This window comes from Gouania willdenowi, chromosome 17 (genome assembly GCF_900634775.1).
Source record: "Gouania willdenowi chromosome 17, fGouWil2.1, whole genome shotgun sequence".
In the NCBI taxonomy this organism is placed as follows: domain Eukaryota; kingdom Metazoa; phylum Chordata; class Actinopteri; order Blenniiformes; family Gobiesocidae; genus Gouania; species Gouania willdenowi.
Window position 1 is genome coordinate 14,300,273 of NC_041060.1, and position 23,208 is coordinate 14,323,480.

Sequence of the window (23,208 nt, forward strand, 5' to 3'; positions counted from 1 at the left end):
ATTTTAATAATTTGCACATTACATCACAGGGCTCTGGATAAACCAAGGCAGCAAATGGCATTTGAGAAAGGGCATTTAATTCCACAAGGAGCGGTGCACATTCAATTTAATGCACTCGCTGTGAAAAGACAAATCCATCGATGGAAATTTACGAGCGTGACAAAAGGAGATTTAAAGAGAAGTGACAGGCAACAGGATGGAGAGAGGAATGGATACATAGATTTTTCAGCCTGAAATGTTCAAAGAAGGAATAAGTCACGTTTTCACCTTCATTTTTCTGTCTTTATGACTTCTTAGAAGAAGGGAGCCACGGTGACACAGCAGTTTACACTTGCCGCAGTACGGCATCGATAAATATTGGACAGAGTTGGAGTTGGCCGCAGAACAAATGGTGCGTACAGCAACAGCATAGGAAGTGATCCTTTATAAGAAACAATATGATCGAAAAAAAACAAAAGAGAAATTAAGCTGTGCAAATATACCGGTACAATACGTATATGATACATGAGTTTATCATTCCATACTTTAAAAAAAATGTTTTTGGAACAAAAAACGCAAACTATGTGAAGCAGTGATTCTCAACTGGTGGGTCGGGACCTGTACTGGGTGTACTTATTATCTCTCATAGTGGACATGTCTTTTATTTTGAAAGAAACTTTTCTTTTGACAGGCATGTTGTGAAAAAAAAAAAAAAAAAAAAAACGTACATATGTGTGTTTTCAACAGCTATTTTTGAAAAACTACATTTGGTTGGTTGAATTCTAAAAAAAAAAAAAAAAAGAACTGAGTCACGATTTAATGATAATGGCAAAATGTGGGTCACCGGGTGAGACCAGTTGAGAACCCCTGGTGTAAAGAACCTAAAAACACGTCACTACTAGCACAGTAGAATAAGACGACAGGTGCACAGATTCAGACTAGAACATTACAGATGTCAGACACACACACACACACACACACACACACACACACACACACACACACACACACACACACACACACACACACACACACACACGCACACGCACACGCACACACACACACACAGAACTTGGCTTTTTAGAGCCAAATCATGAATAAATCACAGTTTCATCCATGATTCACATTGCAAAAAAACGTCTTCAGAGAATTAAAAAAAAAAAAGAAATTAAAAAAAGCTAAGCTGAGCTAGCTTCTTTTGAGTATGGACTTAACATATTGTCATAAAAGTATTTCTATTATTCAATGAAAATAAGATGATTAGACTTTGAAGTTGGATTGTTAAGGTTTTGAACTGGAGCGTAGTCCTTTGATGCCTCGTCTTTGTTGCATCTACAACAAACAGATGTTTGGGGACCATTGATTTAAGAGCAGTAATCTAATCAGGAGATCATTTTCTTCCCTTTCTCCCTCACGGTGTTACATCTGCACCATTCTTTTGTGTTCACATTCTAGTACAAACGACACCATGTGCTTTGCTGCTGAGCAACTTTATAAAAGGTTTGACTCTTTGTTCTGATGGGCAAGTGTTACACAAGTATTGGTATGTTTACTATGTGATTCAACAGTCAGTTACTTCCTTTACAAGGAAAGCAAAGAAGGTCATATTTTCACCGCCGTTTTTTTCTTTGTCTGTTATTACGTCATAAGTACTTAATGGATTTTGACAAAATTTGAATCAAAAATAGACCTTTAGGAATTGTGATCAATATACTGATGAGTTCTCTCCTCGTCTGCAACATCTTCATGAAATTTGACACAGTTATGTATAGTAGGTACCCCAATTGCCCCACCAAATTTCATCCAGATTTAAATGTGATTTGTGCATTTCATCGCGAGTTGAAAAACAAAACAAAACAGGGGTGCCCATACATTGGATTTACTGTATTGTTAGTGACAGAAATGTCTTACAAGCCTTTAAAGTGTGAACGATCCATCCATGATCGGAACCACTACTCCACATAACTGCAAACATCTGGCAGGAATGTTTAACCTATGGAAACAGTAACTGAAGTAATTCTCCTTAAACCAAATAAATATAAACTTGAATAATTAAAAAGTAGAGTTTTCTCTCTGCTGTTTTTTTTTGCTTAGAAACTTCCACAGAATTGTGAAACATTCATTAATATACATTAGTGTACTTGTCTACAGTGACGGCACACAGACTTGTGAAATATCTCTGACTTTTTCCAATATATTTTTAACACCTGAAAACTACTTGGAGTGAATCCTTCTATATATACTTGTGTTTGTGTTGCATTTACATCACTTGTTTAAAACTAGAAGGCAAAACGGTGATTATTTGCCCAAAGTTGAGTGAGAATTAAAAGTAGATTTTTACCTGCAGATGATACAGATTCTGTCTCAAAACATAATATCTGTGTATATACAGAGGTCCTTTAGGTAATTTATATTTGATCATATGTGCAAAGGTCCAGAAAACAGACTTTAGAGCCAAACTAAACTGCCATCTCATCTCCTAAGCAGTCTGACATACTCTCAGCATTCAGCACATTAAGGAGTCGTGAAGCAGCACCATCAGAGGCCCCACCCTCTCCATGCCCCCAGCTGTCCCGGTCATCGCTCTCGTCTGTATTCGATTCATACTCTGAACCGATTCCAGATTCTCTGAAACGAAGCAGCTCCAGTGCTCCCAGGACTTGCTCTCCCAGCGGGGAACTGTTGTCGGGTACGCCATCGCTGGGTGTCAGCCCCGTGTCCTGGCTCTGTTCATGGCTGTCCGTCCCCCGGGAGGGGAAGCGGAACCACTCGAGTCGAACTCCACTGCCGCTGACCCTGAGAGGTCCAGGGTTGGTGCCTGCGGTGTCTGGAGAGCAGGGCCCGGGCAGGGCAGACACCCAGCCAGGGTCATTAATCTGAAGCAGTGACTGAGTTGCTAATGCGTTTGTGGACGGAGAAGGAATGAGGGCGTCATGGGTCATGGTTGGGTTCTTGGCACGGAAAGTAATCTCCAGAAGACTGTCCTGGGAACCCACTGAGGATCAATAGAAACAACAAAGACAGAGAAAAGGAACATAAGAACATAATAGGATGAACGATCTGAGTAAAGTAATCAGATCACATAGAGGTGGGGCTAAATCTTTGCAGAGTTTGATCATTTATGACTACAAGGTCGATACTGCAACCGGCTGAGTGCAAAGAGTAGAGAAAATAAAAGCAGCACTGAATCTGTTGAGAGTGCTGCCAGGAAGTAATTCATTGCTGCTCAGATTGTAAATGCAAAGAGCCTTAAGAAGCATAAAAAAAAAAATCAATAGATAAAGATATAGATAGATAATTATTTGTTCTCGGCTGTCTTCAAACATATACAATACAATTCAAAGAGGAAGCATTCATTTTAATAACCAAAAAACAGAATGGGCTGAAGCAGTAACTGCTTATCCTAGCCCATCCCCAAACAGCATTATGTATAAAAACACAATAAAAACAACTCAATAACAGCGGTATTCATAAGCTTATAGGAGCAAAAAGTTTTGTTTTTTAAATATTTTTTTCAACATAGACAGTGAACTCATTTACTTAAAGTGATCCTCAAGATCATTCCAAACTTTAACACCGTAAACAAAAATGCACCTTCCTTTAACATTTGTTCTAAATATAAAACCCTCTCAAATTATATTTTCCTTCTCTTAGTTTAAAAAGTGATATAGTACCCAAAGAAAGGCTTTTATTTCTTATTCGGAATAAAATCTTTAACACTCTCAACCTTACAATATCCATACGTTTTATTGTTCTGCATTTTTTTAAACAGTTTGTTAGTAGGTGCCCAGAATTCCACTTTATGTATTATTCTTAATGATGTGCTAATGGATCTCCATAGGTTTTACATGTATTATCCCAGCTTTCTGAGCAATATTCCAAGCAAGGCAACCATGGTGAAAAATAAATGTGTTATGTGCAATGTCCACGTCATGGGGGGGGCATTGCCCACGAATGCCCCCCCTCCTCTCTTCTTACTACAGGGGGAGCATTTTATTAATCAAAGATATCTAATTGGCTATCGCAACTGTGTCCATTCACTGACAGTGGATGGGAGTCTGCTCCATAGATATAATATACTGTGGTGTAATTGTTTTACATTTGTGCTATTGAACTCACCCTAGAGCTGTTGTTAGGATCAGCCAATAGAATGTGTATATGTCTATGGCCTGCTCTGTTGATTCACGTGACGTCACTCACATTGTAGAATGTCAGTACTTTAAGATAATTCATTTTTCTTCTAATATTGCTCTTCCAGCAAAGCTCATGTTCCATGATGACGCCCAGAGTACAAACAACAGAGAGAGAGAGTCAAGTTGACTGGTTTCCACTTTCCACTCACTGGATATTAACTGGCCAGACGCTTTGAGCTCAAGCTCCTGGATCTGTTTGACCAGCAGAGAAATGTGTTGCAGCAGGTCCGTGTTCTGCTGCAGCAGCCTCTGAACTCTGGCCTGGGCTTCAGTCCGAGCACACACTTCCACAGACAGCTGCTCCTGCAACACATGCACCTGAACACACACACGCACACGCACACGCACACACACACACACACACACACACACACACACACACACACACACGGTCCAGACCGCTACATTTTTACGATTATTTTGACATGACCCATCATACGGCTTATGTACGGCAGTGCAAGTTTCTTCATTTTCTAAATTCCCTCCAAATGGGCGGGCCTTTAACTCATCATTGGGTAGTAGTGGGATGCCAGCAGCCATCATTACATATTATTGGTCCTTTGGACCAGTGAGGGAGGGGGGGGCATCAGAAGCCGATAGTGATAAAGTCTGTGCCAGGCGATGAGTAAAGTGTAAGTGAAGTGACAAAAAATGAACAACAGGTGGCATAAAAATGGTCCAAAAGTGGGAAAAATGTGGCAAGAAAAAGGTGACTAAAATGGGCCAAAAGCTGTCAAGAGTGGCAAAAAAATGGGCAAAATGAGGAAAAGGGTGGTATGTAATGGAAAAAGGTAGCTTAAATGGGCAAAATGTGGCAAACAATAGTGAAAAAGGGCAAACATTTGCAACAAAAGCAGTATTTATTGGGAAGGAAAGGTATATATTAGGTAAAAGGTAGATTATTTGGATGAAAAGGGGCAAAACATGATTAAAGAAAGGGCAAACATTGGATAAAAGTGACAAACACTACGAAAACATGGGACATTTATTGGCAAAAGGAAGCTAAAATTTGACAGAAAGTGTCAAAAATGTTGCAAAGGGAACAAATATGGTACAATGGAAGTTGCAAAATGGCCAAAGAAAAATAGGTAAAAAGAGTTGGTCTAGACCAAAAATGCAGGGCTGAATATTTGTCCCGGTCCACCCATACATTTGGACCTACTGTATTGTTATTAATGGGGACAGAACATTTTTCCAAGCATGGTACCATGATCAGACGCAATGATCCAGATAACTGCCAATATCTGGCAAAGAGGAGATTTGGCGCTTGGCGGAGGTTTGCGCCCTCAGTGTTTTGTTCACAATTCTGCCTCAAAAGACAAAGATGTTGTCTCAGATGTGGCTCAAAAAGAAAACCACTGCTCCACTGTTACCTGAGCTGAAGCTGCCAAAGCTTTCTGTTCTTGCTGCTGCAGCTGCTTCTGAAGGAGTTGAACCTGGTGCTCGGCAGAACTCAACACTTCACCCGCAGCTGATGGACCTGTGACTGTGGCGCCGAGGGTCGGAGAGCTCGGCAGGAGGGACGGATGGTCATCGGCCTACAAGAGATGACTTTTAGAGTCATGTGAGAGTTTTTCGCTCAGTCTAAGAAATGTTCTGTTGGTGAATGCATGAAGGTGAATCCTTAGGTCTGAGGAGTTTGCGTCCACAGACACTAGTGCAGCAGTATAATGCTTGGCACTGGTCTGGTCATGGCAGAAAAAAAAAGGACCTGCGTCACAGTTGGCAGCGTTCCACATTCAGGAGAAAAGAAGTAATCTAATAATACATTCCATTGCCAATGATAGTTTGCCTGTGTGCTTACAGTTTATACATCAGGGGCTTCAAAGAGCTTAAAAGAGAATGGATCCACAAAGTGACACTGTGCTGCCAACGATAAACCTATCAGCTTTTACCCTGGCGGGACCTAACAGATGGCTTCTGAGACACCATCACTGACTGATTATAATGGACATCTTCTGAAGGCAATTTTGTGATTAGCTCATCTCTGGCAACGGAGGGGGGTAGAACGCATTAATGTCAAAGCAGAGGTCACAGATTGATTTTAATTATTCAAGCTGTGACCAAATCCCCCATCTCCGTGTCCTTGTTAAAACCCAGCAGACAGGTACACACAGTGTAGTTCAGGGGGATAACTTAAATCAGTGGTGCTCAATTATGACATGTACTATTGATTATTTATTGTCGTAATTGTATTGTATTGGCAGATACTTGTTTTTTTTTTTTTTTACAAGTTTTTAAACCTAATTTGCGATTATTGCTCAATCTAGAGATTTGCAGTTTTATACACAACGCTGACATTACGCTGTCATTATTATGACATGACACATTTTCTATAAGTATGGATTTGACGACATTCAAACGATCTAAATGTGTGTAAAGACGTCCTGTGTACACAGCACACACACAGTGTGTCTGAACACTGACTGACACTCTGATCCAGGTCTAGAAGAGGATCCCTGAGGGACAATAAATCATCCCATCTATGGTGACACATGCTTAGCACAGTGCAGACAGCATCATACAGTAGAGCACATACAGACAGTGCCATGGTGACACATTAAGGATATGATCTAACTGCCACTTTTTAGACAGCTGATCAATGAGTTTTGTCTCATTCTCATCAATAATACCTGGCAGTGAAGGCAAGATGACCTTCATATGAAACACAGTAAAATGAACATTTTTACACAATGATCTGCAAAGCCTGGACCATTTAAAAATTATTACCCTTGACTGGTTATTTCATTTCACTTAAAGTAATTAAAAAGGAAATCTCTCTAAAAATGCATAATTTAACACAAAACTGGGGAACCATGTTACACTTCTTTGTACAGTTCTATTAGAATATGTTTCATATCAAGCTTTCCCACATTTTACCATTAAAAATAAATTTAAATCGAGGAGTATACTGACACCCACCCAGACGCCCAAAACAAAAATATTAAATCCTGTATTGTCATTGATTAGGAAGTCTAACAAGATCACCAATAGATAGGAAATAAATGAGATGATAAGATATTTCTTTATAGTGTATTTTACAGCTGATTTAGGACCAGTTATCATAAGAGATGCTAACGGAAAGCTAACACAAGAAGAGAGCTAACTTTTATTATGTTGTTTATTTCAGATTCAGTAATTGCGATTAATTGTAATTGAACTTAGTAATCGAGAACGTAATTGTAATTGACTTTCAGAGGATAAAAAAATAACTGTAATTGTAAAAAATCTTGGTCACTGTAATCCTAATTTAGTTGTGATTGAACATGGGTAATTGAAAACGTAACTGTAACTGAAAAATGTAATTGACCCCAATCCTGAATGGGGATATAATCATAGTTACATTAACATTTGATAGTAGACAGTCAGCTAAAATGATCATCATCTGGTACACTGCACCATTTATAATCCTTCAGGGAACAACTGGGCTTATGTCAATCTGCTTGTTTTGCCGCATAAACTCTTTTCAAGGAGTGTTGGCAATTAAATCATCAACCCTTGGACAAGCGTGGCAAAGAACGGATGGATTCAGATTCAGTCGTCATGGAAACCAAATCCATGTTTGCCAGTTCCTTTTCACACTGTAAAAGTGCCTCAGCCTTTAGGCTATTAAAGACTATACACCTGATGTTTATAATAGTCAAAATGGCCCCTTTCTTTTTCTTACACCTTGAACACTTATTATCATTATCTATTGAAAACCAGCTGATACTGAATAGTGAGGTTTGTTATTGGTTGCACTTCTGCAGATTAGATGAAAGCAAGCTTTTGCATGACTGATACAGTAATAAGTAAGGGTGTGTCTACCTTTCCATTGTTACTAAACGCTGCATTCTTTTTGCCCTTCTCCAGGTCTGATGCTGAGACATACTCGATGCTCTCCTCTGTGGTGACATCGTGGTCCGTCTCCCCAGATGGCCCAAGCCTCTTCTCTGCTGCAGAGGGAACAGATGCAGAGGATTGGTTGTGTGAATCGTATCTTGGTAAAACCACCAGAGGCAATGACTGCATTATAGCCTTTAAACACTTCTAAGACCCAGATTAACAGCAGGTGTTACTCATCAGAAACGAATTGGAAATTCAAGCTGCATACGCAATTACTTTGTAAGCGAAGGGCTTCATCTATTCGGGAAGTCAGGAAGTTTTGACGTTTCTGCTTAGCAACGCCTGTCGCCATATTTGTTGAGTTGTTGTGTGTTTGGCTGTTCATCCAATGTAAAAAAGAATACAGATATAATTTTTTTTTATCATTGCTTTCCTTCATAGGACAAATGCGTAATTATTAGGTATTATTATTCTGAATACGTCACGGTTAGGGAAGGTTCCTAATTGGTCGACGAGCCGCGATATGCCCAAAAAGTTCAACAATCCCAATTCCAGCGTCGGCCGCATTGGAGGCGTCGGAGCTCTGACGCTCCCTAAAAGCGCGTCCACCATATATTGTGAATGTACACCTGCTACTTTTGATGCTTTCGACGCGTTTGGTGTGAATTCGCCATAAGGACTTTCGGGGCATCTCGGTGGCTTCAGTTTTCATTCTCATTGGCAAAATGTTGTATTTATATCAAGTTTTTATCAAGTACACTGTGATTAATAGCATGTGAGGATTTTACTGCAGGGTTTTTATTGTCCGGGTTACTCACGTGCAGCGGTGAACTGTGACAGAAATTCAGCCCTTGGATTTTCTACCCAGACTAGACCCCTACATTATCAGAGGACACCACGTAAAAGTCATTATTAAGTCAGTAATGCTCAATATGTGACTTTTTATGTCTTAATTTTAATTATCATTTCCACAGAAAACCTTAAAAACTTTTTAACCCCTTTTACCTATTTCCTTTGGCCATTTTGCAACTTCCATTGTCCCACTTTAGCTATACCTTTTGCCAATAAATACCCCTTTTTTCCTATTTTGATTTTTTTGGGCCACTTTTCATCCCTAGAAGCTATTTTTTGCCCAATGAATACCACTAGTTTCCTTTTTTCCCCAATTTTTGCCTGTTTTTGTTCCACACTTTTGCCCTTTGTCTCTATTGTTTGCCACATTAAAGCTATCCTTTTCCATTACATACCACTTGGTTCCTCTTTATTTGCCCATCTTTTGGTCACTCTTGGCTGCTTTTGGCCCATTTTAGTCACTTTACACTCTTTTCTTGCCACATTTTTGGCACTTATGGCTCATTTTTGGCTGCCTGTTACCAAGTCTGCCTCCACTCGCTCATAAAAAACAAAACAGGACCGGACCGTCCCACTTCGGGTCAACGACGGCCCACTGGGACAATTCCCGGTATGCCAGATGGCCAGTCCACCCCTGCTCAAGTGGTTCATTTGTTAGGTAATTGTAAAGATCTGAGTAGGTGAAATTGGGCCATTGTTTTAGATTGTTCATCCAAGTGTTGGCTGGACACTCAGAGATTCCTAGCCGACTTCCCGAATTGGCCACGGTTTGTTTCTGTAGGCACTCAGAACAACAGAAAGTTATTATGTGTGACTGACAGTCCGCAAAGGAAAAATATGGCACTGGTCAAGTAGATCAAATTGTGTGTGTGTGTGTGTGTGTGTGTGCTGAGGTATGAGTCACCTGTTATTTCTTCTTGCTCTGTGTTCCTTTCTTTCTCATCCTCCTGCTCATCATTTTTCTGCTGCAGGGTCAGCTGGTGACACACGTCGAAAGCCTGACCCACCGTTCGCACAATCCTCATGGCTTGAGACTGTGGGGGTGGGAGGAGGGCGGAGAGGTTGCAGAGAAGAAGGGTGTGTGTGAGAGTGTGTGCGTGTCCTTGTGTATGTGTCAAGGTTTCATCAGCAAGGGCAGAAGTAAATGGAGGCAGGCGTTCAGTAGGGAAGATTCAAAATGAAGGCAGGTACACACAAGGAAAACAAAGCATGGCCTGAAGGACGTGTTTACCTTAATCTGGCAAATGCTATCATCTATTTGATAAAAACCATGATGTATGCCTTGTGCTGTACATTGATAAATCAAACATCATTTAGACCAAAAAGAAAGGGAAACAGGTCGAATTTGCCCCTTGAAGGTTTCTTTTGATCCTCACCATAAACCAGTGGTTCCCAACCTTTTTTGGATGGTGACCCCGATTTCACATCAGACCTGGTCTCAAAGCTTAGAAGTTGATTGCACTTTATTTTCATTAAACATACTGGGCACTTTTAAAGATGTGGACATCTGTGCTGCACCTACTGTCATTCAAAATGTCAGCGTAAACCAGAGGGATGTAAAGGACACATAGCTGAGTGTGAAATTTCAACCCTGACTAGATGCAGAGAAGTTACAGATGAAGATTACTATCAGAATCATCACACCTGTACACCACCAAAGCAGTGCTGAACCTGTAGAGAACATTTTGCTGCGTAGTTTAATAATATTTTATTTGAAATACATTTTAACCAACCGCCCAGTTTTTTCCCTGGAACATGCTGAGAACATTTTAGAAATAACACATGTGGTGTTTGAGGATATTGATGACTGTCCAGCTACTTTTACCCTCCAAGTGCCTCACTGCCTGATCTATAATATAATAATAATATAATATAATAAAGCCAGGAATATTCTCTCACCAGTCAAGAATCAGGAGTGTCACCACTGCAATGTTCAGAATAATAGTTTTATATATGTTTACAGTTCAATGTTTACACATTTAAGATGTCTGTGAAGTTTTACAAAAAAAGTCGTTTTAATGTTTAAAAAAAAAAAAAAAAAGATGTATGTAATTTAAGAACTTAACAGAATCTGAATCTGTTGTAGAAGCAAAAGTTAAACTTTTTTTTTGGAAAAAAGTAATTTGACACTTGTTTTTGACATTTGTACTTGAATTACAGTTAGTTCTCGCAAGTTTAAAACAAATAAAATAAATATATTCATTTTGTACTTGTAAAGGTGAAATTCGTAATTATTGATATCGCAACATATTGCGATGTACCTCGTTGTTGTTCAGTATCGGGATATAACGTATCGTGACATGCAAAGTGTGAATTATATCGTATCAGATTCATGCCACTACACACCGTGAGTATGAAGTAGTGTTGTTGATGAATTCTTGTCCAACTCCTGACGTCTTTGTCAAAGTATTCAGATTTGGCAGATTTTGTCACAAAAATGTGAGTGTCTGCCCAAAATGTGAGTGTCTACCCACAAATTTTGCAATCGGCTGAGAATGGTAGTTTGTGACGTTTTGGTGGCTTCTTACGTCACTTACAGGTATAATGAGTGTTGAGTAGGTAGATAGCATCGCAAAGATTGATCTTTTGAGATTTTACAGTATCGACTTGCCGTGTCTTAACAGCTCCAGGAGCCCCGCCCATAATCAAAGCAATCTTTTGAATTTCCAGCGTAGAATCAGCCAACACCTCTGGGTTTAGTTCCTCCTCAAACTTTAACCCCTTAATGCACCTCCATGATACCATGTAGACCAAGTGTCCTCACTCTCAAACAGTAATTTCCAACCAGGGGTACGTGTACCTCTAGGGGTACAGGAGCACATTGCAGAGGGTACTCGGTAGCAGTTTTCAATTAATTACAAAATAATAGAAAAAAATCTTTTGAACCAAGTCTTTTCTTGAAATTTACTGAAGCAGGATTAGGAGACAGTATTTATTTATGACTGAAGTATTCATATGAAAGTTGCATTTCAAAAAATAGATTTATTATTTTTAGTTTGTCGATTAAGCCTCATGGAACCAAGGTTCGAGGCACAGGGAGGAGTTTATGAGAGCTCGCTGCATGGTACACGGGACAAAAAAAGGTTGGGAACCACTGCTTTAGAACACCAGGATGATTTCCTGAAAAAAGTCCCCACAGAGAGCACACACACACACACACACACACACACACACACACACACACACACACACACACACACACACACACACACACACACACACACACACATTTGATTTACATTATGTGACCAAAATAATGAAATAATGGACTGCTGAACTTTTCTTTATTTAATTTACACACTGCAGAGAAAGGTCTTGAGGTTCATTTTTTGAATAAAACCAGCGTGCGTCAGAGACATGAGTCGTAATCAGGCTGAAAAATCAAAGCACACTTCTGCAGAGAGACGGTGGATATTAGACAAAGAACACACTGCATTATGATCTCAACACCAGAGAAAACTAATGTGGTGCACGGCAGAATAGTCCTTTCTACGGTCAAAACAAAAGCCTTGAAAACATTTACTGTATTTCGGACATTGATACACCTTACAGCTGAAATTATGCACGTAAAACACATCTTTCATTAGACAACTTACAAATATAAAAAATTGGGTACTTGTCCTAATATTTATAGACTATTTGTAATGTTTGATAGACAACGATTATCTCTGGTTCAACATGCAGCTGGAGTTCGAAACCGCATACTAACATACTATACACTACACACTCAATTAGTATATACTGTCTTCTATATACTATTAGTATGATTAGGATGGTGGCCGTTCCCACTGAAGTATACTTCCAAGTTTCCCAAGATGCATTTCAAATCTACAATGACAAAAACCTGAAGCACACTGAGGCTAAATATCTAAGTTGATTCTCCATCTTTGAAAGGTCTGAAAGTATTTTAAATGAGAAAGTGACCAAGCAGAATATCAACATGTGGTCATTTGATCCATTAAACTCGCAAAAAAACACATTTCATGCCGATATTTCAGAGATTTTCAGAGACCCTCCATTGTGCTACTGATAAAACTTCCAGCTCACTTCAAAACAAGAGCCCTATTTACAAAAGGGTTAAAAACTTATGGAAGACAAGAAGAGATGCTTTTGTTTTGAAAAGGGGATGTCTGATTTTTAATGAGTATGAGTAGTGTGCCCACCGTGTATACTTAGGAGATGTCCCAGTATAGGAAACATCTAGGTATTTCTCGCATACTCAATCTTTGCATACTATCAAATGCAGGGGTGTCAAACTCATTTTAGTTTGAGGGACAAATACGGACCAGTTCAATCGCAAGTGGGCCGCAGGTTTTAGGCGGGAAAACGGACCCTTCTACCAGTAATGTGCCCAAGTTTACACTCCCAGTTATGAATTAGACATAAAGTATGGAAGGCATCAACAATATATATCTAATCATTAAGTAATAGATACTTAAATATCCTTTGATTTATTTATTTTTATGACCAAATTGTATTTACTTTAAGAAAAATTGCAGGATTTTGGAAAATTTTTCAGTTTTTTTGAAACTGAATTAGTTTGTAATTTACATGTTTTCTCTTACATATTCACTTTCTCCTGCGGGCCGAATCGGAGGCTGTGAAGGGCCAGATTTGGCCCTCTGTCCTTGCGTTTGACACATACAATCTAATGTGAATGCACTACATACTAATGTGTGCAATGCAAATTAACATATTGGTATTGAGTCAAGTATATGAAAATAATTACACATACATAAAAAGTGAAAGTTGTGAGTCTTAAACAGATCATTAATCAAAATGAATCAGCTTCCATCTGTCCTGGAAGCGTTCGATTTTAAAGTATTCAGTAAATTTCAACGATGTTGATCATGCGTCCCCATCTGTAACACATTTTTACAGTATATTTAACACCGCCGGGCCTTCCTGTGCCAAATGTAAAAGGCTGCACCGATGAAGGGAGCTGACATCTGAGAAGCCTCTCTGCCCTTTAACGTACTGTGATGAAAATTAATCTCCTTTTATCAGCTGCTGCATCGCAGCCAACTCAGCACACATGCTTCAAGTCTGCAGCGCTAAGATAACACTCTGCGTCCCTCAGGGAAGGAAGATCAGCACCACTTTCTGTGTCCGTGATGATGTATGTGGTGGGTGTTTGGTTTGAGAAGCGGTGAAAACATCTTTAAGTGGAGGGAGAGAAAAACAACGAGCCCCTTTTCTCCTCTTCTCACTTGTGTGATTAGTATTCGCCTTCTCTCAGTCACTGTCTGGTAACCATGGAGAAGGGACGCAAGTCACAGATGTCTTCACTGTCGAGGTAAATTGGATTTACGTGATGTGCAGATAAAAAAAAAAAAAGGAGAAATGCGTGTTTCATTATCAGTTAAAGGTTACAAACTAGGGTGCTGAATCTGAATAATGGTTGGTGTGTGAGTAGCAACAGCAACAGAATACCTTCCAGTGCTACAGCTCAGCTCAAACTGACTATCTATTATTTACTACTCAATCTGTTAAAGCTGCAGTATGTAAGTTTTTTTTTGACATCATTTAATCCAAAATCCATAATCATCTTTGAGCATATTGTAATCCAAAGTGTTCTGAGTGAACAGTGAATCTCTTCTCCTGGCCCTGTATAAGAGGTTAATAAACCTAGGAGCGTGACGTTGGATGTCAGCCAATCAGAGATCTTTCTACAAACACGTGTGCTACATGAGCTGTTTTGAGCGTTTCTATTGGTTACTCGACAGAAGTCAGTTCACGTACCATTGGTAGTAAAAGTATAATAACGGACGTCCCAGCAGAAGTCTCCGTCGCGGTATTAGACACAACAGATACACAGCAAAGCAAGCGGAAAAAAGGCAGGAGGAACAGATCGCTTTGCGCCCTCATGGACAAACACTGGTGTCAGAGGGAGAGTGATAACAGACGGAATAAATCGCGTGTAAACCTAGGAGAAGCTTACTTTAAGGTGAATTCATTTTACAGTCGGAATGCGGATTGATAGCTGGGATCAGTGCCGACTGTGTGAGCTGTTGACGGCAGCAGCCGCTGCTCTGGGCAGTAACTGCAGAGTGATACGTACATTCATGTTTAACTCTCTAAAACACCAGAAGAATCTCCAGTAACACAAAATAAAGTCCATACATTTGTCTCGAGTCTCTTTTGAGAAGAAAGTCGCTAAGAGCGTTCACAAAAGACACCGGTAAGGGAGGATAAGTTTCGGTTTATACTTGTATTACTTTTTGTGTGTGTGTGGAATGTTAGAAAATGCTTAATTAAGTGATATTACTCAGAGTATATTAGTCAGCAACAGAAGGTATGAGAAAAACGGACCCATTTATGATCAACCACTGGGTTATGTAAATTTCAACCTTAGAATGTTCTACAATTGAATAAAATAAATAATAAATTAGAAGACTCTGGAAAAAAGACATTAATAAATTCAATAAAAACACATGCACAATAACCACTGGTTTGACTTAAACATTAAAAAAATCTACAATTGAATAAAATTAATAACTTAGAAGACTCTAAAAATGTACCTCATTTAATCAAATAAAAATAAATTCTACATAAATACAGGGATATATCACAGTTCATGTCTAAATCGAATGTCTTTTTTTCCTTTTCCTGATATCGGACCAATATTCAATATCAATATCAGTTTGCATGGGACACTTTTAATCTTTAGCACCAAAAAGACCAGCCCCAACCGCTAAGCAAGAATCCACTTGCCACATCCTGTGCATTAAACACTAATCTACTGGTAGTTATGTAACATCTATATTTATTTGCTTAATCTTCATTCAAAATAATTTGCCTTGCAGTTTTTAGAGCAGATCAGGAAGCTATTTTTACTGCGTTGATCCCCTAAAGATGAGTTCAGAGGATGGTAGTAGAGTTTTGTGGCGTTGCTTCTCAGAAAGATTGATTAGACTTTCCAGTTCGTTTATTAGACTCTCTAAAGTAAAGTAAAAAGCCCAGCTCAGCATGTTTTAGATGTTAACCTTAGAGTGTGTTGGAGAAGGGAAAAATCTATACCGTGCAGGATGAGGGCTAATGAGGACTGGCCATGAGAACGCCTGCTCTAAAATGATCAATGACAATGAACACCATAAATGTCTAAAGATTTATTTATTTATTTATTTATTCCTTTCATAAAAATCTCCCTACGAGTCAACTTTCTAATATTCTAATATATATTTTTTTTTACAAACCTTCAAATCATTTTCTTGAACATTCCACAAAATGGATGACTAAGAGTAGGAAAATGATTGGTTACGTCAGTAGTTCTCCATTTTTTTGTTGCTGAAAAATCCATGTACCCCCCATAATCTGATTACAACATTTTGCTCAGAATACTGTTAAAAAACAAAACCACTATAGAGCATGAATGATGAAATGGATGAGTGATAATAACACACGTTTTAAAGAATCACATTTTGTAAATAAGTGTAATGAAACAATATTTAGTGCAGTGGTTCCCAACCTTCTTTAAGAATTTCTGGCAACGTTAAAGAGTTTTTTTTCCTAGAATTCGTTTTTGATGATGTTTTTTTATACTGTATTACAAATGCAGACTAGCAAGGATTAGTGGCAAGTATATTTATATATATATATATTTATGAAAATAATTATTTCTATAGTTTTTATAATTTCCAGTCATCTCCTGCCTGGTGTGGGACCAAGACTGATCTTTGTTATTTTCGATTCATGTGCTAATCAAGACCATTAATATGTTGATCATTTTTAACTTAAAATAAACATTATAAAACCACATATTTTGAATGCTTTTATTTGTTCATTTCCCACTCTATCTTTCTCTCTCAAGTAGTGCCATTGTGTACCCCTACATGTACACGTACCCCATTTCAGAATGACTGGGCTACATGACTAAATCCTTTCCATCAGCTCATCTTACCTTCCTCTTTGACTTGAAGACGTTGCAGCGGAAAACGTCGGTCTGTCCTTCTCTCGCTATGTAACTGAAAATCTTCAAATCTTGGGCATCATGTGAGACGTAGAAGATCCTGCATCATAAAAATACATAGAAGAGTCCATAAGTGGGTTTCACATGGTGTGTGCTTGCACAATAAAACTAGCTTTGCTTTATTTTCAAGCAAATTCCTTTGAATCCAGACTCTTTTGCTCACAATTTATGTTGGAATTTAGTTTTACACAGATAAACAAGAGCGGATCAAACTTCTTCATATATGTTGTGCACTTGATGAGTTGAATATAAGCACAGCTAGATTAATCCCTCAAGTGCAAAAGATTTAGCCTAAAAATAAAATAAAAAAATCATAAAAGCTTTGGTTTTGCCGTCTGTTTTTCAGCTTCTGGGTAAAAGTTAGGGTATGTCTACATATCAACTGTAGAGATGGGAAATATCATTGGTCGACCGATATTATTGGCTGATATTTGCCATAAAATGTAAATTGGTTGACATCTGTATCGGTTTTTCCGATATTGAAAAACCGCTGTGTACTGTTAATTGAGACAAGAATTTTTCCATTGTTGAAGTTGAAATAGTTTTTTTTTTATTTAGCACGGTTGATGTTTAGGTGGAATATATTCACTGTGGGACATTATATTAAAAGTAGGGTTAATGTGTTAACGGCTAACAATGTATCATTCTGTAAGTTTGAGAACCACAAATATAATGTCACATGGGGGATGGGCAGGCACGTCTTTTACAGAGGGACTCATTGGTCCAAATAGATTGGTTCAATGGTGATCAAGCCAATCACAGTCATTTGACGAAGAAGGACGTTCCAAAAAGGTAAACAAAGAGCTAACAGCGTTGAGTAAAGTCACAAAAAATTAGTAACAGGTGGCAAAAAAATGGTCCAAAAGTGTCAAGAAAAGAGTGAAAAGTGACTCTAATGGGCAAAAGGTAGCTTAAATGAGCTTAAATGAGCAAAATGTGGAAAACAATAGTGAAAAGGGGCAAAAATGTGCAACAAAAAGAGGGAAAATAGAGGGAAAAAGGAAACAAGTGTTATTTATTGGGCAAAAGTAGCTTATTTGGTTGAAAAGTGGAAAAAAAAAAAAAAGGTTAAAGAATTGACAACAATTTGATGAAGGTGTCAAAAAGAACTTGCAAAAATGGACAAAAATAAGAAAAAGGAATATTTATTGGCAAAAGGAGCTAAAATCTGAAACAAGCAAAAACAAAAAAATGACATTTTTTTTTTTTGAAAAGGGGCAAAAATGGGACAAAGGAAGTTGCAAAATGGCCAGAGAAAAAGGTAAAAAGGGGTTAAAACATTTCCCCCTTTAAGATTTTCTATGGAATAATAAATAAAATTAAGACATAAAGAGCCAGATGTTGAGTATCACTGACTTAATAACAGCTTTATAATGATTTTAGTAAATTAATTTAATAAAAATAAATTGGGAGTTGTCGGTTGCTCTCCCCTCAGAACACCCTCACTTTTAAAACCGCTGCTCCCCCCCTGGTGATGGGGTCTATGGATAGATCAGAAATGGAAATTTGGACACTATCTGCATATCGGATATTGGCAAAAAGCTAATATGGAACATCTCTACTCACCTGTGAATGGGATCCTGTATCACCATGACAGTGTTCTCATCCCAGGACCAGCCTTTTCTCTACAGTCACATCAAAACACACACATGAATACTCTCAAACGTACATGAAATCAACAGCAGTGCAGATGAAGTGACGGATTAAGGAAAATCATTCCAGCCTGACCTTCTTCTTCTTGCGCAGAATTACTTTGACACTGTCGGTGGAAACAACAATGTTGACCTTCTTTTTCTTTATGTTTTTCAGCTTGAAGTCATACTGCAGATGGAGAATGTAGAATGGTTATTGAAGGTAGTGATTGTCATTACTAGACTCTGGCAGAGAGGAAAGTATTCATTTTAAATATGACTAATGACAGAATCAGGGTAAGCTTGGCTTAATTTTCTATTTTGGTAAAGTTATTTTTGAGAAAACACTGTTTTTTTCTTGGGGGTGTTTGTGTTTTTTAAGGCAGACTTTCCCTAAGGAGCTCGATACGTTTGGAACACTTTTATCTTAGATTCATTCTGCTTCACCTCGAGCTCAGATTCAAAACAGCAGGGTTGAATGATTGGAGAAACTGAAAGTTATATTTACAAAAAAAAATAAAAAATGACATGACAAATGTTCTGCTCTTCATCAGGAAAATGAAAGCTATGGTATAAACTTGGACCACCTTCATATGTTATATGAACACACCTTTCCATTTATTAGTAAGGATACATGTTGCATCTCTGGATGACAGATTAGCCACTGATGCTACCATTAGCTAAGATGGAGGGAGATTATTGCGCTATGAAGTGATATTGTGAAGTATCCAGCAGCTCACAGCACCACATACTAACACAGAACATGTGTGGACCTGAGTGGATTATTGATAATGTTGCGATCGTGAGATAAAACCATCAACTAACTGGGCCAAACGGGTCATCTCTGCGTGTCGGGAGGAAGAGGAAGTTACGTCTGTGTGATTGACGGCGGCCAGATACAAAATACAGTAAGCAAAACATTCAACTGTGAGCCAGATATCAAAATAATAATACTTTTGCTATCAAAAGCCTTGTCTAAGTGTTGTTTTTTTTTTTTTTTTAGAAGGAAACCAATGTTCAGATGTTATAGTTTTCAATAAGCTTTTTGCTCTGAAACTGGCGATTTGTGTAAAACTTGCTCTATTCAACTGCTGATTATGGAAAAACGAAAGAAGCTACAAACAACATTTTCTACCTGATGAAAGTAGAGCCTTTAATCTTTCGGAATCTGTCAGATTTCAGATTGTCATAGTACAAAATATTCTGTGGGTCTTTAAAAATGAGTCAAAATGCTCTAAAATGGCTGGCACTGAATGGGTGCTGAATTCCTGACAGCCGTTTGAAATCAGCCTTTAAACGCTAACAGCTGCTGTCTTGCACACAGGTGACTGGCTTAGTCAATTAGTAATGCAACATTTCAGTTTGTGCCTAAAATGTTCAGGCCCCAACCATTGCTGCACAGTAACGTTAACCTAGCTTATTAACCTATTTCATGTCGGTGTTGCCAAATGAAACAACTCAACGAAGGTGGTCCAGGTATTTTCATTTTTCAGTGTTATTTATATAAAAATGGATGTCATTTTTTATTGATATTTGATATTCAGCTACAACCAATATAAGAAAACATTTTACAAGACAATGCCGGGGGTACAAAATACAGGAATCAATAAATACATGTTTCAGTTAAAACAGCGAAATAAATGAAAGTAGTCAATGGTTTCTACAGCTTTAAGGTTTATTAAAGGCCAAATGGATTCTTTGTATTGTTGTAGCTCTAAGAGAAATAGTTTAAAGTATTTTTACATTTATGGACATGGAATTTGGCTAGGGTGATCAACAAGTTCAGCATTATTTGCTTTTTGGAATTGCAAACATTGTAGAATCCCAATAATACATTAATATACACAAGAGAGAAGCTATGTAGGATGTGTACATAATCCATGACCCACCCCCCCAAAAAAAAAAAAAAAAAGTTACTTCAAGGGTAAAGGTCAATCGATAGCTTCTATGACATCCTAAAGAAGTGGGTGGGGCATAGGGTTAGAGCAATGCTGCATGGGAACTCTTCAACCTTTGCTGCTGAGGATCACACAGCTTATTGTCATCACGTTATGAATTAAAACTGCACGTTTTCACTTTAAGAAGACATAATTACGGTCCATGGAATAAGTGATTGTGTACAGAACATCAATTCTCCTCTTTAGCTCTGTTGATAAAGGAAAGAAAGGTTCTCAGCACACAGTGAATCACCAACATGTACCTGTGTGGGTTTGCTTTCTCTCAATGACTTTGCTGCAGTGAACATGTCCTGAGTTGCAACCTGCAGACAAATGTCTGTAACACGTGGAAAAAAAACCCCCAAAACCAAACGCATGAGGCTATTTTAAAGATCCCTTGGATTTGATAAAAATACCAGACAGATGCTCTTGTTAAAGCTTATCCTGCTCTGTATGCAGGGAATGAGGATTAAATCTTTCCAGGGTGTCACTGACCATGTGTCCGACCTCTGGCTGACATTATGTCTTGGTGGTTAAGATGGGAAAAGAAAAGCAGCTAAATTGTTTCATCCCTGTGCTTTTGTGCAGTATATGTTTTCTTGTGTGGATAATATGTTTGGATTTTGTCACAGTAACACAAGAAAAAAAAAAAGAAAAAGCTGCAAGCCTGCTGATTTAAACGTCTTCTGACAGCTCAGTGAGCAGACTGCTGCTTTATGGCAACAGGGAGTCATGTATAGGAAGAATCCTCGGATAAAGGATCAAACACCAGAGAGCATATCCCACAGGCTAAGTTAATGTGTTTTTGTGACTGGAAGGACGTTTAGCTTTAAGGTGTTAAAAATATAATCTAGCTTACTCTGATCCTCCTCATTGCAGCAACTATCTCCATTCGACTGCTGGGGCGACCCACCTCCAAACTGCCAATGTACTGAAAAATAGAACAGAGAGATTAAAAACAACAACAACAAAAAAACAGCCTCAATGAATCTATCGTCTACCATGGCATATTAGGGACACATTCAAATAAAATAAAAAAAATCGGAGCAGAGCAAATTTTATTAAAGTCGGAATATTTTCAGAACAGTCGTCATTATATGAGAACAAACAACGCAATGTTAAACTCATTTTGTGACCCGTTTGATCACAAGTGAACGACAGGTTTTAGGTGGGAAAACAAACAATTTCAACATTAATGTGGCCAAGTTTGCACTTCAAGTTATGAATCAGACATAAAGTATGGAAAACATCAACAATATCCAAGCAAAAATGTTCATTGATCCATCTATCTATCTATCTATCTATCTATCTATCTATTTTTTTTTTTTTTAATACCAATTTTTATTGAATTTGGGGAGATTTTGTGGAAAAATTTACACTTCTTTCGACAACAATTTAAAACTGAACTATTTGGTAATTTGCACAATGATTCATGTTTTCTGCCATTTTCACTTTCTCCTGAGGCCCGAAATGGAAGGGCCAGATTTGGCCCCTGGGCCTTGAGTTTGACACATGTGCCTTAAATCGATCACTTCAGCCAGTTCCTCTTACACTAAAGAGTCTATTTGCTCCGAATCAGTCTGGTTCTTTTGTCGGAACAAAGCGCAAACGTCTGCAAAGTCGCGTTAAAGTCCTTCAAATGGCAACAGTGATGGGTTCTAAAGTCTCAGTATTGTGTGAAACCTCTGAGTGCCCTTGCAGATTATTAACATTTTATTTTATTATTTGTTTTCTTCATTATTAAAAAAAATATCATGTTTTTAGTTTTAAAAGCCAAAATTCTGCCCAAAAAAATTTACAGTTTGTTGTTTTTGTTTTTTTTTTTTTTAAAAAATACTTGTTTATTTATTCATTTGTGAACAGTCTAACACAATTATGTCAAACTCGAGGCCCGGGGACCAAATCCGATCCTTTAGAGCAACCGTTTCGGCCCATATAAGAAAGTATAAATGACAGAGAAAACATGAATTCTGGTGTAAATGATCAAATAATCTAGTTGTACATGATTTTAAGGCGCTTGTATCTTTCCTTTGTTAATACTAGTGCATTACATGAATGCAGTCATTTTTAATTGCAAATTGTGGAAAGAAATTTCAATTTCTGCACAAATTTTGCAAAATCTCAATTTGAAAAAAAAAAAAAAAAAAAATCCTGTAAATTACACAAAAAACTGGTGACGAAATCAATATTTTTTTCTTAAGTGAACTGAACTGATATCAAAAACTTGGGTACAATGATGATCAAGTAACATTGGGTATAAATAGTTTGATTTGTATATTTTTTTTCATCACTGCATGTCCCACTGTGATCCCTGCTGTCTGTCTGTCTGTCTGTCTGTCTGGGCGACGGTCCTTACCTTTGCCTCGAAGCAGACCCCATGATGGAACACCTCCTCGTTGTGCATGGGGATCCTCAGATCGTGTGCATCGTCTACTAGATTATACTTGGTTACTCCAGGCATCGCTGAGGGTCTGCACCGACTATAAGAGCCCAGCACCACTACACAGCTGCTGCTGATGCTGCTGCTGCTGCTGCTGCACAGATGCGCATCTCCAGAGCCACACGCACGCGTCAAACTGAAGCACGAGCAGCTTTGACGTCTTCACTCCAACACCAGTGGTTATTGACACCAGCACTAACCGTATCCGAGGTTACAGCTACTGAACCAGTAACACCTAAAGGAGAGCATCCTCCTCCTCCTCCTCCTCCGCGGACGGGGTCCCGATGACGCACATCTACACAATACACATGCTTTATTATCTTATACTGCGGCGGAACATTCATATATTAATACATCCATGTGAATGAGAGACGGATAACAG

At 38.4% G+C, this 23,208-nt stretch overlaps 1 protein-coding gene across 1 annotated transcript; it reads right to left on the bottom strand.

The window, feature by feature from the left end:
- Positions 1–23,208, bottom strand: LOC114479871 (carboxyl-terminal PDZ ligand of neuronal nitric oxide synthase protein-like). The gene is made up of 10 exons (XM_028473789.1): positions 22,743–23,208; positions 21,246–21,317; positions 18,547–18,639; positions 18,385–18,443; positions 16,750–16,858; positions 9,754–9,883; positions 7,980–8,107; positions 5,546–5,710; positions 4,322–4,490; positions 1–2,974 (listed from the first exon to the last, which is right to left on the bottom strand). Exons 1-10 carry the CDS (start codon positions 22,845–22,847, stop codon positions 2,439–2,441), a joined length of 1,566 nt encoding a protein of 521 aa, XP_028329590.1. The 5' UTR covers positions 22,848–23,208; the 3' UTR covers positions 1–2,438.

What these genes read in the sequence shown, in the direction of transcription:
- LOC114479871 (XM_028473789.1), bottom strand. Translation starts at nt 22,847, where the DNA reads ATGCCTGGAGTAACCAAGTATAATCTAGTAGACGATGCACACGATCTG. An exon ending in TCTTCAAGTCAAAGAGGAAG is followed by an intron (nt 9,884 to 16,749) that starts GTAAGATGAGCT and finishes CCACCCCCACAG; the next exon opens with TCTCAAGCCATGAGGATTGT. An exon ending in CTTTGGCAGCTTCAGCTCAG is followed by an intron (nt 4,491 to 5,545) that starts GTAACAGTGGAG and finishes GTGTGTGTTCAG; the next exon opens with GTGCATGTGTTGCAGGAGCA.